The sequence below is a fragment of the Salmo salar genome, chromosome ssa25 (assembly GCF_905237065.1).
Source record: "Salmo salar chromosome ssa25, Ssal_v3.1, whole genome shotgun sequence".
Lineage (NCBI taxonomy): Eukaryota > Metazoa > Chordata > Actinopteri > Salmoniformes > Salmonidae > Salmo > Salmo salar.
Genome location: NC_059466.1, coordinates 30086309 through 30103276, shown reverse-complemented (window position 1 = coordinate 30103276; position 16968 = coordinate 30086309). Strand labels below are relative to the sequence as shown.

Sequence of the window (16968 nt, the reverse complement as noted above, 5' to 3'; positions counted from 1 at the left end):
AGAGAGGCAAACACATGCACATGCTTGTCCCTATCGTTCCAATACCTCCTGTTACACAGAATGATAACCCTCTTTAACTCAGCCAGACAGAATACGTAACTTTTAAAATGGGAGATTAAACTCCTACGTTACAACCCTTGCTCTGATGCATTACAAGTTATAACTGTTTAATTACTTTTTAACCAAGTTATAGACTGTTTTCTCTGCTACCGCACGGCAAACCGGAGCGCCAAGTCTGGGACCAAAAGGCTCCTCAACAGCTTCTACCCCCAAGCCATAAGACTGCTGAACAATTCATAAAAATTGCCACCGGACAATTTACAGTGACCCCTCCCTTGTACACTGCTGCTACTCGCTGTTTATTATCTATGCATTGTCACTTCACCCTCACCTACATGTACAAATTACCTCAACTAGCCTGTACCCCCACACACTGACTCGGTACCGGTGCCCCCTGTATATAGCCTCGTTATTATTATTCTTATTGTGTTACTTTGTATTATTACTTTTTATTTTAGCCTACTTGGTAAATATTTTATTTTTCTTGAACTGCACTGTTGGTTAAGTGCTTGTAAGTAAGCATTTCACGGTAAAGTCTACACTTGTTGTATTCGGCGCATGTGACAAATAAAATTTGATTTGATTACAATCTAAATGTTTTATTTCCATTCTCTGTGCCAGAGTCAGGTGAAGAGAGCAGTTAAAAGTAATTATCTCTCTAGTCCCACTGAGCCCCAGTCAGACCTACAGTAGTTCTCTCTAGTCCCACTGAGCCCCAGCCAGACCTATAGTAGTTCTCTCTAGTCCCACTGAGCCCCAGTCAGACCTATAGTAGTTCTCTCTAGTCCCACTGAGCCCCAGTCAGACCTATAGTAGTTCTCTCTAGTCCCACTGAGCCCCAGTCAGACCTATAGTAGTTCTCTCTAGTCCCACTGAGCCCCAGTCAGACCTATAGTAGTTCTCTCTAGTCCCACTGAGCCCCAGTCAGACCTATAGTAGTTCTCTCTAGTCCCACTGAGCCCCAGTCAGACCTATAGTAGTTCTCTCTAGTCCCACTGAGCCCCAGCCAGACCTATAGTAGTTCTCTCTAGTCCCACTGAGCCCCAGTCAGACCTATAGTAGTTCTCTCTAGTCCCACTGAGCCCCAGTCAGACCTATAGTAGTTCTCTCTAGCCCCACTGAGCCCCAGTCAGACCTATAGTAGTTCTCTCTAGTCCCACTGAGCCCCAGTCAGACCTACAGTAGTTCTCTCTAGTCCCACTGAGCCCCAGTCAGACCTATAGTAGTTCTCTCTAGTCCCACTGAGCCCCAGTCAGACCTATAGTAGTTCTCTCTAGTCCCACTGAGCCCCAGTCAGACCTATAGTAGTTCTCTCTAGTCCCACTGAGCCCCAGTCAGACCTATAGTAGTTCTCTCTAGCCCCACTGAGCCCCAGTCAGACCTATAGTAGTTCTCTCTAGCCCCACTGAGCCCCAGTCAGACCTATAGTAGTTCTCTCTAGTCCCACTGAGCCCCAGTCAGACCTACAGTAGTTCTCTCTAGTCCCACTGAGCCCCAGTCAGACCTATAGTAGTTCTCTCTAGTCCCACTGAGCCCCAGTCAGCCCTATAGTAGTTCTCTCTAGTCCCACTGAGCCCCAGTCAGACCTATAGTAGTTCTCTCTAGCCCCACTGAGCCCCAGTCAGACCTATAGTAGTTCTCTCTAGTCCCACTGAGTCCCAGTCAGACCTATAGTAGTTCTCTCTAGTCCCACTGAGCCCCAGTCAGACCTATAGTAGTTCTCTCTAGTCCCACTGAGCCCCAGTCAGACCTATAGTAGTTCTCTCTAGTCCCACTGAGCCCCAGTCAGACCTATAGTAGTTCTCTCTAGTCCCACTGAGCCCCAGTCAGACCTATAGTAGTTCTCTCTAGTCCCACTGAGCCCCAGTCAGACCTATAGTAGTTCTCTCTAGTCCCACTGAGCCCCAGTCAGACCTATAGTAGTTCTCTCTAGTCCCACTGAGCCCCAGTCAGACCTATAGTAGTTCTCTCTAGTCCCACTGAGCCCCAGTCAGACCTATAGTAGTTCTCTCTAGTCCCACTGAGCCCCAGTCAGACCTATAGTAGTTCTCTCTAGTCCCACTGAGCCCCAGTCAGACCTATAGTAGTTCTCTCTAGTCCCACTGAGCCCCAGTCAGACCTATAGTAGTTCTCTCTAGTCCCACTGAGCCCCAGTCAGACCTATAGTAGTTCTCTCTAGTCCCACTGAGCCCCAGTCAGACCTACACTACAGTGTCTTTAAAAGCAGTAGTTCATCCCTGGGGCAGTAGGCTGGAAGAAGGCTGTAAAGGACTGACTCTTCAGTGAGGGGCTGGAATGGGGCTTAATCTCACAAAGAAATCAATACTCCAGTCTTCACGAAATGAAGTTTTCAATTATGTATGTTAAGACTGGCTTTAGGGCCTGATCTTTTTCTCTGCTTTTCGGACACATATTATGCATATCCTAAGAGTCTCATTTTGCTTAATTTGAAAGGGAGAAAACAATTTAACCATACCTACGAGATAAACTAAACATTCTTCAATGTTTACTAAGACCTTGGAGACTTACAGTGCCTTCGGAAAGTATTCAGACCCCTAGACTTTTTCCACATTTTGTTACTTTACAGCCTTATTCTAAAATCGATTAAGTAAACAAAACATCTTCCGCTATCTACCCACACTACCCCATAATGACAAAGCAAAATCCGATTTTTTTTATATTTTTGCAAATGTATTAAAAAGAAAAAACAGAAATACCTTATTTACATAAGTATTCAGACCCTTTGCTATGAGACTCGAAATTGAGCTCAGTTGCATCCTGTTTCCATTGATCATCCTTGAGATGTTTCTACAACTTGATTGGAGTCCACTTGTGGTAAATTCAATTGATTGGACATGATTTGGAAAGGCACACACCTGTCTATATAAGGTCCCACAGTTGACAGTGCATGTCAGAGCTAAAACCAAGCCATGAGGTCGAAAGAATTGTCCTTGGAGCTCTGAGACAGGATTGTGTCGAGGCACAGATCTGGGGAAGGGCACCAAAAAATGTCTACAGCATTGAAGGTCCCCAAGAACACAGTGGCCTCCATCATTCTTAAATGGAAGAAGTTTGGAACCACCAAGTCTCTTCCTAGAACTGGCCGCCCGGCAAAACGGAGCAATCAGGGAGAAAGGCCTTGGTCAGGGAGGTGACCAAGAACCCGATGGTCACTCTGACAGAGTTCTAGAGTTCCTTTGTGGAGATGGAAGAACCTTCCAGCAGGACAACCATCTCTGCAGCCCTCCACCAATCAGGCCTTTATGGTAGAGTGGCTAGACGGAAGCCACTCCTCAGTAAATGGCACATGACAGCCCGCTTGGAGTTTGCCAAAGGCACCTAAAGACTCTCAGACCATGAGAAACAAGATTCTCTGGTCTGATGAAACCAAGATTGAACTCTTTGGCCTGAATGCCAAGCGTCACGTCTGGAGGAAACCTGGCACCATCCCTATGGTGAAGCATGGTGGTGGCAGTATCATGCTGTGGGGATATTTTTCAGAGCAAAATACGAAGAGATCCTTGATGAAAACCTGTTCCAGAGCGCTCAGGGCCTCAGACTGGGGCGAAGGTTCACCTTCCAACAGGACAACGACCCTAAGCACATAGCCAAGACAACACAGGAGTGGCTTCGGGACAAGTCTCTGAATGTCCTTGAGTGGCCTAGCCAGAGCCCGGATGAACCTGATCGAGACCTGAAGAGACCTGAAAATAGACGTGCAGCAACGCTCCCCATCCAACCTGACAGGGCTTGACAGGATCTGCAGAGAAGAATGGGAGAAAGTCCCCAAATACAGGTGTGCTAAGATTGTAGCTTCATATCCAAGAAGACTTGCGGCTGTAATCACTGCCCAAGATGCTTCAACAAAGTACTGAGTAAAGGGTCTGACTATTTATTTAAATGTAATATTTGAGTTTTACATTTTTTATAAATTAGCAACAATGTCTAAAAACCTTTCTTTGATCTGCCATTATGGGGTATTGTGTGTAGATTGATGAATACTTTCCGAAGGCACTAGCCAGAGTGGCCTCTTTCTTAGTTTTTGAACACTTTCTCTTTTTGTATTTTTCAGACTGTATATGGACTGAGATGGACTGATATGATTGTGATATTTTTTAAAGATGTGTACAGGGCACAGAGATGGAAAGCTATTTTCCATCTCTGGAAGGAGGATGGAAAGCTATTTCCTTCAGATTTTCTGTTTCGGGTATTATTTTACTGTTCCAGCTCAGTGTATAGGCTCTCTATAGTAATCTCTCGCCACACTGTTTCCTGCTGTAAACAAATCACTCTCCTTTCCTCTTTCTCTCTCATATTCTCTCTCCCTCTGTCTTTCTCTGGTCAGTCTGGCACAAGGTCTTTTAGTCTCATCCCTCACAGGTTACTGTGTCCGCAGGGGTCCTGTCTTTAGCGCTGTCACCATTTATCACACACGCGCACACACACACACACACACACACACACACACACACACACACACCAGCAGACCGCTGAATACCCACATAGTTCTTGGATCTCTTTGATGGGATTTGACATCCACCCCCTGCCTCCCTGGCTTCCCCTTTACCTGCCATCTTTCTCTCTCTCTCTCTCTCGCTCTCACTCCCTAGATCTCTACCTCTCCCTCTCTATCGATCTCTGTCCCTCGGCCAGTGGACACATCACATCATCGCTTTGGTTTCATCATCGTTGTGTTGATTTTAGCCAGAGCATTAGGTGTTTTCACAGATCTAACAGGTATTGAGTCAGCCTGTGTTTTGATAGCTAATTGGATCCATGTTATAGTCTGTCTGCCTCAAGGTTGACACACAACCCGGCCGTGCTCAGGCCCTTGTTGAGGGTTATGTCTCATAACACAGCTACACAGCCCAATTTCCTGGAACTACACACTCCATTACAGATGCAATTTTTCTCTGTCTACCCTCTCTCTGCTGAAAAGAGCTCTGAGCAGTCCACTCCCAAACACAGCTCCCTGGCCTGACAAAATCAAGTTTTATCACCCAGAAACAAGGAAATAAATGTAGCTTGTTTGAAGTTTCAAGTGAACATTCCCCCCCTGACTGGGTCCAGTCACAGTGTTGAGATACTGAACTGAGTCTGAGGTGTCAGGGTTGAGTGTGGAGGGCCACATAGGACCTCTTAAAGCAAAGCTCTGTGTGTGGAAGGGCTGTGCTATGAGAGACAGGGGCCCCATAGAGGGCTGTGCAGGGGCCACTGGGACCTGATGCTTCCTTCAACTCAGCTTTGGGGTGACTGAGAGATGGCAGGGGTACCACCCAGAGGACAGACAGGATGAAGCACACACACACTCATGTACACCACCACCACAGGCCTCAGCATCATTCAGTCCATGTCACACTATCCCCCATCAATGTGTAACCAGTCACACACACACACACACACACACACACACACACACACACACACACTGACTGGTGTCTCTGTAGAGAGCCCTATTCTAAGACCACCCCAGGGTGTCTATCTCTGGCCTTACAGAGACTAACTCTCTCAAGCTCCTTTAGTTTCTCTAAGCTGGAGAGAGGGAGTTTATGTAAGTCTTTAAAGAGATACCTTTGTGGGATGAGGAGGCCTTATGAAGTAGGCTGCTGATACAGGAGTCTACTGATAAGGTTACACCTACATTTACAGTACCTTCAGAAAGTATTCAGACCCCTTGACTTTTTACCACATTTTGTTGTGTTACAGCTTGAATTTAAAATGGATTAAATTCAGATGAGACATTTTGTTATAAAAAATCAAACACTGAAATATCTTGAGTCAGTAAGTATTCAAACCCTTTGTTATGACAAGCCTAAATAAGTTCAGGAGTAAAAATGTACTTAACAAGTAACATAATAAGTTGCATGGACTCCCTCTTTGTGCAATAATAATGTTTAACATGATTTGTGAATGACTACCTCATCTCTGTACCCCACACATACAAGTTCCTACAGTCGAGCAGTGAATGTTAAACACATATTCAACCACAAAGACCAGAGAGTTTTTCCAATGCCTCGCAAAGAAGGGCACCTATTGGTACAGTAGATGGGTAAAAATTAAAAAGTAGACATTGAATATTCCTTTGAGCATGATGAAGTTATTAATTACACTTTGGATGGTATATCAATACACCCAGTCAAATCAAATCAAGTGTTATTTGTCACATACACGTGTTTAGCAGATGTTATTGGTTACATACACGTGTTTAGCAGATGTTATTGGTCACATACACGTGTTTAACAGATGTTATTGGTCACATACACGTGTTTAGCAGATGTTATTGGTCACATACACGTGTTTAGCAGATGTTATTGGTCACATACACGTGTTTAGCAGATGTTATTGGGTACATACACGTGTTTAGCAGATGTTATTGGTCACATACACGTGTTTAACAGATGTTATTGGTCACATACACGTGTTTAACAGATGTTATTGGTCACATACACGTATTTAGCAGATGTTATTGGTCACATACACGTGTTTAACAGATGTTATTGGTCACATACACGTGTTTAACAGATGTTATTGGTCACATACACGTGTTTAACAGATGTTATTGGTTACATACACGTGTTTAACAGATGTTATTGGTCACATACACGTGTTTAGCAGATGTTATAGGTCACATACACGTGTTTAGCAGATGTTATTGGGTACATACACGTGTTTAGCAGATGTTATTGGTTACATACACGTGTTTAACAGATGTTATTGGTCACATACACGTGTTTAGCAGAGGTTATTGGTCACATACACGTGTTTAACAGAGGTTATTGGTTACATACACGTGTTTAGCAGATGTTATTGGTCACATACACGTGTTTAGCAGATGTTATTGCGGGTGTAGAGAAATGCTTCGCTACACCCACAAATCAAAAATGTGGCCTCATCATACCAAAGGACAGATTTCCACTAGTCTAATGTCCATTGCTTGTTGGCCCAATCAAGTCTCTTCTTATTATTGGTGTCCTTTAGTAGTGGTTTCTTTGCAGCAATTCGACCTTGAAGGCCTGATTCACACAGTCTCCTCTGAACAGTTGATGTTGAGATGTGTCTGTTACTTGAACTCTGTGAAGCATTTATTTGGGTTGCAATTTCTGAGGCTGGTAACTCTAATGAACTTATCCTCTGCAGCAGAGGTAACTCTGGGTCTTCTTTCCTGTGGCGGTCCTCATGAGATTCAGTTTCATCATAGCGTTTGATCGTTTTTACGACTGCACTTGAAGGAACTTTCAAAGTTCTTGAAATATTCCGTATTGACTGATCTTCCTGTCTTAAAGTAATGATGGAATGTCGTTTCTCTTTGCTTATTTGAGCTGTTCTTGACAATATGGACTTGTTTTTTTTACCAAATAGGGCTATCTTCTGTATACCCCCTACTTTGTCACAACACAACTGAAGCAAAGAAATTCCACTAATTAACTTTTAACAAGGCACACCTGATAATTGAAATGCATTCCAGGTGACTACCTCATGAAGCTGGTTGAGAGAATGCCAAGAGTGTGCAAAGCTGTCATCAAGGAAACTGTGGCTACTTTGAAAAATATATATTTGTTTAACACTTTTTGGGTTACTACATTATTCCATGTGTTATTTCATAGTGTTGATGTCTTCACTATTATTCTACAATGTAGAAAATATTACAAATAAAGAAAGACCCTGGAATGAGTAGGTGTGTCCAAACTTTTGACTGGTACTGTATGTAAATTAGATATTTCTGTTTTAGATTTTCAATAAATGTGAAAAAATTCTAAAAACGTTTTCACTTTCTCATTGTGAGGAAAACATGTATTGAATCCCTTTCGAATTCAGGCTGTAACACAACAAATTGTGGAATAAGTCAAGGGGTATGAATACTTTCTGAAGGCACTGTAGCTACTGTACCTGTTCGGGTGTTGTAATGATCACCCACTATACAACTGGCCAGGATATAAAGCATTTTCATACCTGACTGTGGCAGTGTAGGAAAAGTCCAATGCATGATCAAGAAGTGTGTCACAGCTTTTATGCTTACTGACTATCTCTTTATTTGATCTAATACATTTAGATGGGTTAAGTGCGAAGACATGTCAGTCCATTTGTATCACTGGTGTAATTCTAGTTGTGAAATAATATTTGATATTTTGACACCTGTATGTACAATCTGGCTGACACAAACCGAGAGATATGTGTTGGGATCCTTTCAGAATTCACAGCAAAACAATACCACATGATCAATATTAGGCAATATAATACTTAATCAAAATCAATTTGTTTTAATTACATTATTATTACTGTGAAGCCTTGAGGGAGAAATAGATTAAAATGTGTTGTCTTTTAGATTGAATTAAAACATGTCGTTAAAAGGATAATGAGTCTGTATAACTAAACATTAGGACGTGATTACGGTTCTCCTGTTGGTAGGTAGTGTTTAGATAAGTACAAAACTACTTATTATCACTGAAATAATTGTCTCAAATTAGCATCTTCTTTCCCCAACTTTCCATAGTCTGTTTGCTAATAAAGAGCTTCTGTTCTTCCCACTTGTTAATTAGACTGGTAGAAACATCAGAGGAGGGAGGAAAGATGTGGAGAGTTGGAAAGGAAAGGGAGAAGAGAGGTGGGGTGACAGAGTGAGTGAGTTGGGGAGAGAAGGAGGGGGGTTCTTCTCTATACTTGGTACTGTTGTGTTTTTAATTTATTAGACATTAGACACTTTTGTGGATTTTGTTGGTTGAGGAGACAGGGCTGGGAGTGACAATATACTATCTTTTCCTTGCAAATACTACGTATTTTAATGCAACACTTTTGAGTAAGATGAACTGCCCAAGGACAAAGGGTATGTGGAGGTCAAAGTACATTCAGAGGTCAAAGTCATATTGTTGTTGATGTGTCTAGACTGGATGGCAGCTATTGTGTTGTTGTTGAGCTGATTTAAAACCATTTTCCTCAGCAGGTAATTTGATTCTGGGAGCTTGGTGTTAGATGGTCCATGGTCACTCTACAGCTGTCACACACACACAACCTCTCTGTGTGTGCGTGTCAGTGTAATAGAGGGTAGAGCCAGAGGTCGGGCCTAAACACCTCCAATAGACTTCTATTCCAACAACACAGAGGCAGGTGACCTGCTGACCTCATGAAGCACTTACAGGGCTGTCACCCTTGTCACTTGACCTGGGAGTCACAGAGGTGGGGTACAGGTGGTTAGTGACGGGTTCAAGTAAGGTTTGAACTGTTTAGTAACGGTCCTGTTCCTCTCTCTTTTATTTTGTAATGTTGGACTGCTTTTAGCGATATACACTAGATGACCAACAGTGTGTGGACATCTTCTCGTCGAAAATCTCATTCCAAAATCATGGGCATTAATATGGAGTTGGTCCCCCCTTTGATGCTATAACAACCTCCACTCTTCTGGGAAGGCTTTCCACTAGATGTTGGAACATTGCTGCAGGGACTTGCTTCCATTCAGCCACAAGAGAATTAGTGAGGTCAGGCATTGATGTTGGGCGATTTGGCCTGGCTCGCTGTCAGCGTTCCAATTCATCCCAAAGGTGTTCCATTGGGTTGAGGTTAGGGCTTTGTGCAGGCCAATCAAGTTCTTTCACACCGATGTTGACAAACCATTTCTGTATGGTCCTCGCTTTGTGCACAGGGGCATTGTTATTTTGAAACAGGATAGGGCCTTCCCCCCAGAATCATCTAGAATGGCATTGTATGCTGTAGCTTTAAGATTTCCTTTCACTGGAACTAAGGGGCCTAGCCCAAACCATGAAAAACAGCCCGAGACCATTATGTTCTGTGAGCTTGTGTGGCCTACCACTTCACGACTGTGTAGTAACAGCACTTACAGTTGACCGGGGCAGCTCTAGCAGGGCAGAAATTTGACTACCTGACTTGTTGTAAAGGTGGCATCCTATGACGGTGCCACGTTGAAAGTCACTGTGCTCTTCAGTGAGGCCATTCTACTGCCAATGTTTGTCTATATAGATTGTATAGCTTGGTGCTCGATTTTATACACCTGTCAGCAAAGGGTTTGGCTGAAATAGCCGAATCCACTGATTTGAAGGGGTCTCCACATGCTTTTGTATATAGTGTATAGTGTATCTATAGGTTTGAGTACTTTAGCAGCTCACTAACAGTCCTTTTTTTTGTTTTCTTCCTCTCCTCTCTTCCTCCTCCTCCCCTCCTCCTCTCCTCTCCAGTGGGATGCTATAACAGAGATGGATGAACACAACCGTCCCATCCATACCTTCCAGGTGTGTCACGTGATGGAACCCAACCAGAACAACTGGCTACGCTCCAATTGGATCTTCCGCCAGGCCGCACAGAAGGTGTGTAGTGGTTCTGAGAATGGGTTGGAACATGGTGCTGGTAACACCTGGGTTGCAGGTTCAATTCCCACATGGGCCACATATTAACCAACTGCATTTCCTGTAAGTGGCTTTGAATAAAACATTAGCTACTTTACTTTGTTTATTATTTTTGCAAGGTGTACGTGGAGCTGCGGTTCACTCTGAGAGACTGTAACTCCATCCCCTGGGTATCTGGGACCTGCAAGGAGACCTTCAACCTCTTCTACTATGAGACAGACGAGTCCCACGGGGTCAAGTTCAAACCCACCCAGTACACCAAGATCGACACCATCGCAGCCGACGAGAGCTTCACCCAGATGGACCTGGGAGACCGCATCCTCAAGCTCAACACTGAGGTCCATCACCTCAATTAACTCAATTCAATAATATGTGACTTATTGCCTGGGTGCCAGTCTGTTTCTGCCCTCTTGCCGACTCCTATTGTTTGGCATGGTAATTCCATAAGGAGTTGGCAAGAGAGCAGAAACCGAATGCTGCCCATGTTCTTTGATTTATCCCACAAGGGGCAATTGTTTAGGCACTGCATACTAGGGACATGTTGTTGCAAAATACATGTGAACATCCATTTAATAAAGTTCAATTCAATTAACTTTATCGATCCACAATGTTTTCTATAGGTACGGGAAGTGGGTCCTATCTCCAGGAAGGGTTTCTACCTGGCGTTCCAGGACATTGGAGCATGCATCGCCCTGGTCTCAGTCAGGGTGTACTATAAGAAGTGTCCCTTCACCCTGAGGAACCTGGCCTCCTTCCCTGACACCGTGCCCCGGGTCGATTCCTCCTCCCTGGTGGAGGTCAGGGGAGCGTGTGTGGAGCATGCCGAGGAGAGGGACACTCCCAAACTGTACTGCGGCGCCGACGGTGACTGGCTGGTGCCTTTGGGGAAGTGTGTCTGTAGCCTGGGCTATGAAGAGATGGACGGGGCATGTCTTGGTGAGTCACATGACTTCTGTTCTGACTGGATCTGTCCGGATCTGTCCACCTTTCTCTCTCTACTCACTCTCTCGCTCTCTCTTCCTCTCCGTCTTTGTCTTTCCCTCCCTTTCATTCTCTCTCTCCATTTCAGTAGTCACTCACCCTCTCTCTTTCAAACCCTCTCTTTACATGTACTTACGGTATATCTTTGTATTAATCTGAATCATCTCCTGAACCTGTATGATATGAATACAGCCCAGCAGTAAACATGAGGTTTGATAGAGAATCAGTATTTGGGTCGTTCCATGTAATTAGTCCCTTTTGCGTACCTTTGATATTTTTTTAAGTATTAATTGTGCACCAATATGGATTTTTTTAAAAGCCTGTTATATTCAATGAAGTGCCCTTTAATGTAGGAATTCAATAAATCATATTTTTAATATGAATAAATTATTTTAATCTACTTAACCCCCAAATTTCATTGTAAAGCCCTAGTTATTTTTTTGCTTTGACAAAGTTATTTCTGAGTATTATTTTTTATTTCATGTGATTAGGGATTCATTTAATAGTCTGATTAGTCTGTCCCTCATTTTAAGTTCAACCCTGTTACGTGAACTGAACTCTCGTTTGAATATTGTGAAACTATTCATTTTTAAATGTTCTTTTCAAAAGCAACACTGAATAGTCAAATCATAGTGTAAAAGCAGATGAGCTGGTTCTACTCTTGCTGGCCATTTGCTGGTGTTTACTGTTGGAATACTGAGTGGGTCAAGCGGAGCATATCAACCCTGTTACCCATAGATAGACAGGCCAAAATAGTTTGAACTATTTAACTATTTCTATCATTTTTTTTATTCAATTGCACATCCCTATTGCACACAACAAGCTTCCATTCCCCCGGCACAGGGGGATGTATGGCTGAGTTAAGATGAAATCTGTTACGGTCAACCCTGTTACTTTATTTGGCACTTAATATAGTCATTTTTTATTTAACCTCTTGAGATGGAAAACATGTTTTTTTTATTAAGTTTAACACATGCTTTTTATGACAATTTTAAAATTAGGTGAAATCAAAAAATGTTGGGACCAAGTTACACTTCTCAAAAGGCACCGAATTGGTGGAATGACCCATCTGTAGGCTACATATCACCAGTCCTGGCCTGCAGGGGGGATTATTTATGGATTATGTATGGGCCAAGGTGTCTGACTACACAATGAAGAGTGTCAGGTGTTTCAACCACAGCTGCTTTATTCACTGACCTGGATCCAGATAGGTCTCTTTCTCCCTCATCTTTTCTCCCTCTCTCCCATCCCGTTTCTCTCTCTAAATCTCACCTCCCTCACTCCCTCGTCCCCCCTCTATCTCCTTCCCTCACCCCTCCTTCCTTCCTTCCCTTCCTCACCCCCTCTCCATCCCTCTCTTTTATTTGTCATTCTGCAGTATAGGTGCAGTGCAGATAGGCAGAGCTCCATGCATCTTCACAAAGCCAGATGTCATCCCCTATCCTTCATTATCTACCTCCTGTCATCCCTCCTTCATCCCTTCTTCTCTCCTGTCTCCTCTCCTCCTCCTCTTCTCCTTTGTAGCAGCCCTCCCACTCTGCCATTCAGATGAGATGTAATGTGAGGGGCTCTGGCTGTGTGTTGCTGATTGTTAACTGAAGCTGCAGCTGGATCTGTGGACCAGTAGGGGAGAGAAGATGTGTGTGTGATATGAGAGAGGCTGTGTTTGTATGTGTGATAGGGGATATGATGTATTTGTGGTAGGGCAGAGGCTGGGAAATATAACAACACAGATAAAGAGTGTTTGTGATATGCGCACCACTGGTGCTGGGCCCCAAAAAATGATATGCTGCTCCTGTGGTTTTCTTTCTTTGCACATAAGAGCATTAGTGTATTATACAAACACTATGTTTGGGAATTTGTGGATCGAGAGTGAGGGGTGTTCTCCTTTTCGAGACAGCTCTACCTCCAGCTGTCACCAGTGTTAGGAATCTGTCTGTAGTCTCAGCCTGCTGTCTGTGGTCATGCTGCTGTCAGTGGTCATGCTGCTGTCTGTCAGTGGTCATGCTGCTGTCTGTCAGTGGTCATGCTGCTGTCTGTCAGTGGTCATGCTGCTGTCTGTCAGTGGTCATGCTGCTGTCTGTCAGTGGTCATGCTGCTGTCTGTCTGTGGTCATGCTGCTGTCTGTCTGTGGTCATGCTGCTGTCTGTGGTCATGCTGCTGTCTGTGGTCATGCTGCTGTCTGTGGTCATGCTGCTGTCTGTGGTTATGCTGCTGTCTGTGGTTATGCTGCTGTCTGTGGTTATGCTGCTGTCAGTGGTTATGCTGCTGTCAGTGGTTATGCTGCTGTCAGTGGTCATGCTGCTGTCTGTGGTTATGCTGCTGTCTGTGGTCTGTGGTCTAGCTGCTGTCTGTCAGTGCTGCTGTCAGTGGTCATGCTGCTGTCTGTGGCCATGCTGCTGTCTGTCAGTGATCATGCTGCTGTCTGTAGTTATGCTGTTGTCAATGGCCATGCTGCTATCTGTGGTCATGCTGCTGTCTGTCTGTGGTCACGCTGCTGTCTGTCATTGGTCATGCTGCTGTCTGTCATTGGTCATGCTGCTGTCTGTCATTGGTCATGCTGCTGTCTGTCATTGGTCATGCTGCTGTCTGTCATTGGTCATTGGTCATGCTGCTGTCTGTCATTGGTCATGCTGCTGTCTGTGGTTATGCTGTGGTCTGTGGTCATGATGCTGTCTGTCAGTGCTGCTGTCAGTGGCCATGCTGCTGTCTGTCTGTGGTTATGCTGCTGTCAGTGGCCATGCTGCTGTCTGTCAGTGGTCATGCTGCTGTCAGTGGTCATGCTGCTGTCAGTGTTCATGCTGCTGTCAGTGTTCATGCTGCTGTCAGTGTTCATGCTGCTGTCTGTGGTCATGCTGCTGTCTGTGGTTATGCTGGTGTCTGTCAGTGGTTATGCTGCTGTCTGTGTTTATGCTGCTGTCTGTGGTCATGCTGCTGTCAGTGTTCATGCTGCTGTCAGTGGTCATGCTGCTGTCAGTGGTCATGCTGCTGTCAGTGGTCATGCTGCTATCTGTCAGTGCTGCTGTTTGTGGTCATGCTGCTGTCTGTGGTCATGCTGCTGTCTGTGGTCATGCTGCTGTCAGTGGTCATGCTGCTGTCAGTGGTCATGCTGCTGTCAGTGGTTATGCTGCTGTCTGTGGTTATGCTGCTGTCAGTGGTCATGATGCTGTCTGTCAGTGCTGCTGTTTGTGGTCATGCTGCTGTCTGTGGTTATGCTGCTGTCTGTGGTCTAGCTGCTGTCTGTCAGTGCTGCTGTCAGTGGTCATGCTGCTGTCTGTGGCCATGCTGCTGTCTGTCAGTGATCATGCTGCTGTCTGTAGTTATGCTGTTGTCAATGGTCATGCTGCTGTCTGTCTGTGGTCACGCTGCTGTCTGTCATTGGTCATGCTGCTGTCTGTCATTGGTCATGCTGCTGTCTGTCATTGGTCATGCTGCTGTCTGTCATTGGTCATGCTGCTGTCTGTCATTGGTCATGCTGCTGTCTGTCATTGGTCATTGGTCATGCTGCTGTCTGTCATTGGTCATGCTGCTGTCTGTCATTGGTCATGCTGCTGTCTGTGGTTATGTCTGTGGTCATGATGCTGTCTGTCAGTGCTGCTGTCAGTGGCCATGCTGCTGTCTGTCTGTGGTTATGCTGCTGTCAGTGGTTATGCTGCTGTCAGTGGCCATGCTGCTGTCTGTCTGTGGTCATGCTGCTGTCTGTCAGTGCTGCTGTCAGTGGTCATGCTGCTGTCTGTGTTCATGCTGCTGTCTGTGGTCATGCTGCTGTCTGTGGTCATGCTGGTGTCTGTGGTCATGCTGGTGTCTGTCAGTGGTCATGCTGGTGTCTGTCAGTGGTCATGCTGCTGTCTGTCAGTGGTTATGCTGCTGTCAGTGTTCATGCTGCTGTCAGTGGTCATGCTGCTGTCAGTGTTCATGCTGCTGTCAGTGGTCATGCTGCTGTCAGTGGTCATGCTGCTATCTGTCAGTGCTGCTGTTTGTGGTCATGCTGCTGTCAGTGGTCATGATGCTGTCTGTCAGTGCTGCTGTTTGTGGTCATGCTGCTGTCAGTGGTCATGCTGCTGTCAGTGGTCATGCTGCTGTCTGTGGTTATGCTGCTGTCAGTGGTCATGCTGCTGTCAGTGGTCATGATGCTGCTGTCAGTGGTCATGATGCTGTCTGTCAGTGCTGCTGTTTGTGGTCATGCTGCTGTCTGTGGTCATGCTGCTGTCTGTGGTCATGCTGCTGTCTGTGGTCATGCTGCTGTCAGTGTTCATGCTGCTGTCTGTGTTCATGCTGCTGTCAGTGTTCATGCTGCTGTCTGTGGTCATGCTGCTGTCTGTGGTCATGCTGGTGTCTGTGGTTATGCTGGTGTCTGTCAGTGATCATGCTGCTGTCTGTGGTCATGCTGCTGTCAGTGGTCATGCTGCTGTCAGTGGTCATGATGCTGTCTGTCAGTGCTGCTGTCAGTGGTCATGCTGCTGTCTGTGGTCATGCTGCTGTCTGTGGTCATGCTGCTGTCTGTGGTCATGCTGCTGTCTGTGGTTATGCTGCTGTCAGTGTTCATGCTGCTGTCTGTGGTCATGCTGCTGTCAGTGATCATGCTGCTGTCTGTGGTCATGCTGCTGTCTGTGGTCATGCTGCTGTCAGTGGTCATGATGCTGTCTGTGGTCATGATGCTGTCTGTGGTCATGATGCTGTCTGTGGTCATGCTGCTGTCTGTGGTTATGCTGCTGTCAGTGTTCATGCTGCTGTCTGTGGTTATGCTGGTGTCTGTCAGTGATCATGATGCTGTCTGTGGTCAGGATGCTGTCTGTGGTCATGCTGCTGTCTGGGATGCTGCTGTCAGTGGTCATGCTGCTGCGGTGTCTGTCAGTATCATGCTGCTGTCTGTGGCATGCTGCTGTCAGTGGTCATGCTGCTGTCAGTGGTCATGCTGCTGTCAGTGTTCATGCTGCTGTCAGTGTTCATGCTGCTGTCAGTGTTCATGCTGCTGTCAGTGTTCATGCTGCTGTCTGTGGTTATGCTGCTGTCTGTGGTTATGCTGCTGTCAGTGTTCATGCTGCTGTCTGTGGTCATGCTGCTGTCAGTGGTCATGCTGCTGTCTGTGGTCATGCTGCTGTCTGTGGTCATGCTGCTGTCTGTGGTTATCATGCTGCTGTCTGTGGTCATGCTGCTGTCTGTGGTCATGCTGCTGTCAGTGGTCATGCTGCTGTCAGTGGTCATGATGCTGTCTGTGGTCATGATGCTGTCTGTGGTCATGATGCTGTCTGTGGTCATGCTGCTGTCAGTGTTCATGCTGCTGTCAGTGTTCATGCTGCTGTCTGTGGTCATGCTGCTGTCTGTGGTTATGCTGGTGTCTGTCAGTGGTCATGCTGCTGTCTGTGGTCATGCTGCTGTCTGTCAGTGCTGTTATCTGTGGTCATGCTGCTGTCAGTGTTCATGCTGTTGTCTGTGGTCATGCTGCTGTCTGTCAGTGCTGTTATCTGTGGTCATGCTGCTGTCTGTGGTCATGCTGCTGTCAGTGGTCATGCTGCTGTCAGTGGTCATGCTGCTGTCAGTGGTCATGCTGCTGTCAGTGGTCATGATGCTGTCT

The 16968-nt window shown here is 45.5% G+C and overlaps 1 protein-coding gene across 1 annotated transcript in view; it reads left to right on the top strand.

Moving 5' to 3' along the window:
* The window catches only part of LOC106586540 (ephrin type-A receptor 6), a 256053-nt gene that overhangs the window by 77603 nt on the left and 161482 nt on the right, over positions 1–16968 (top strand). Inside the window, exons 3-5 of the mRNA XM_045707380.1 lie at positions 10245–10373; positions 10532–10750; positions 11033–11348. Coding sequence (XP_045563336.1) covers positions 10245–10373; positions 10532–10750; positions 11033–11348 — 664 coding nt within the window. The remainder of the gene's footprint in view (positions 1–10244; positions 10374–10531; positions 10751–11032; positions 11349–16968) is intronic.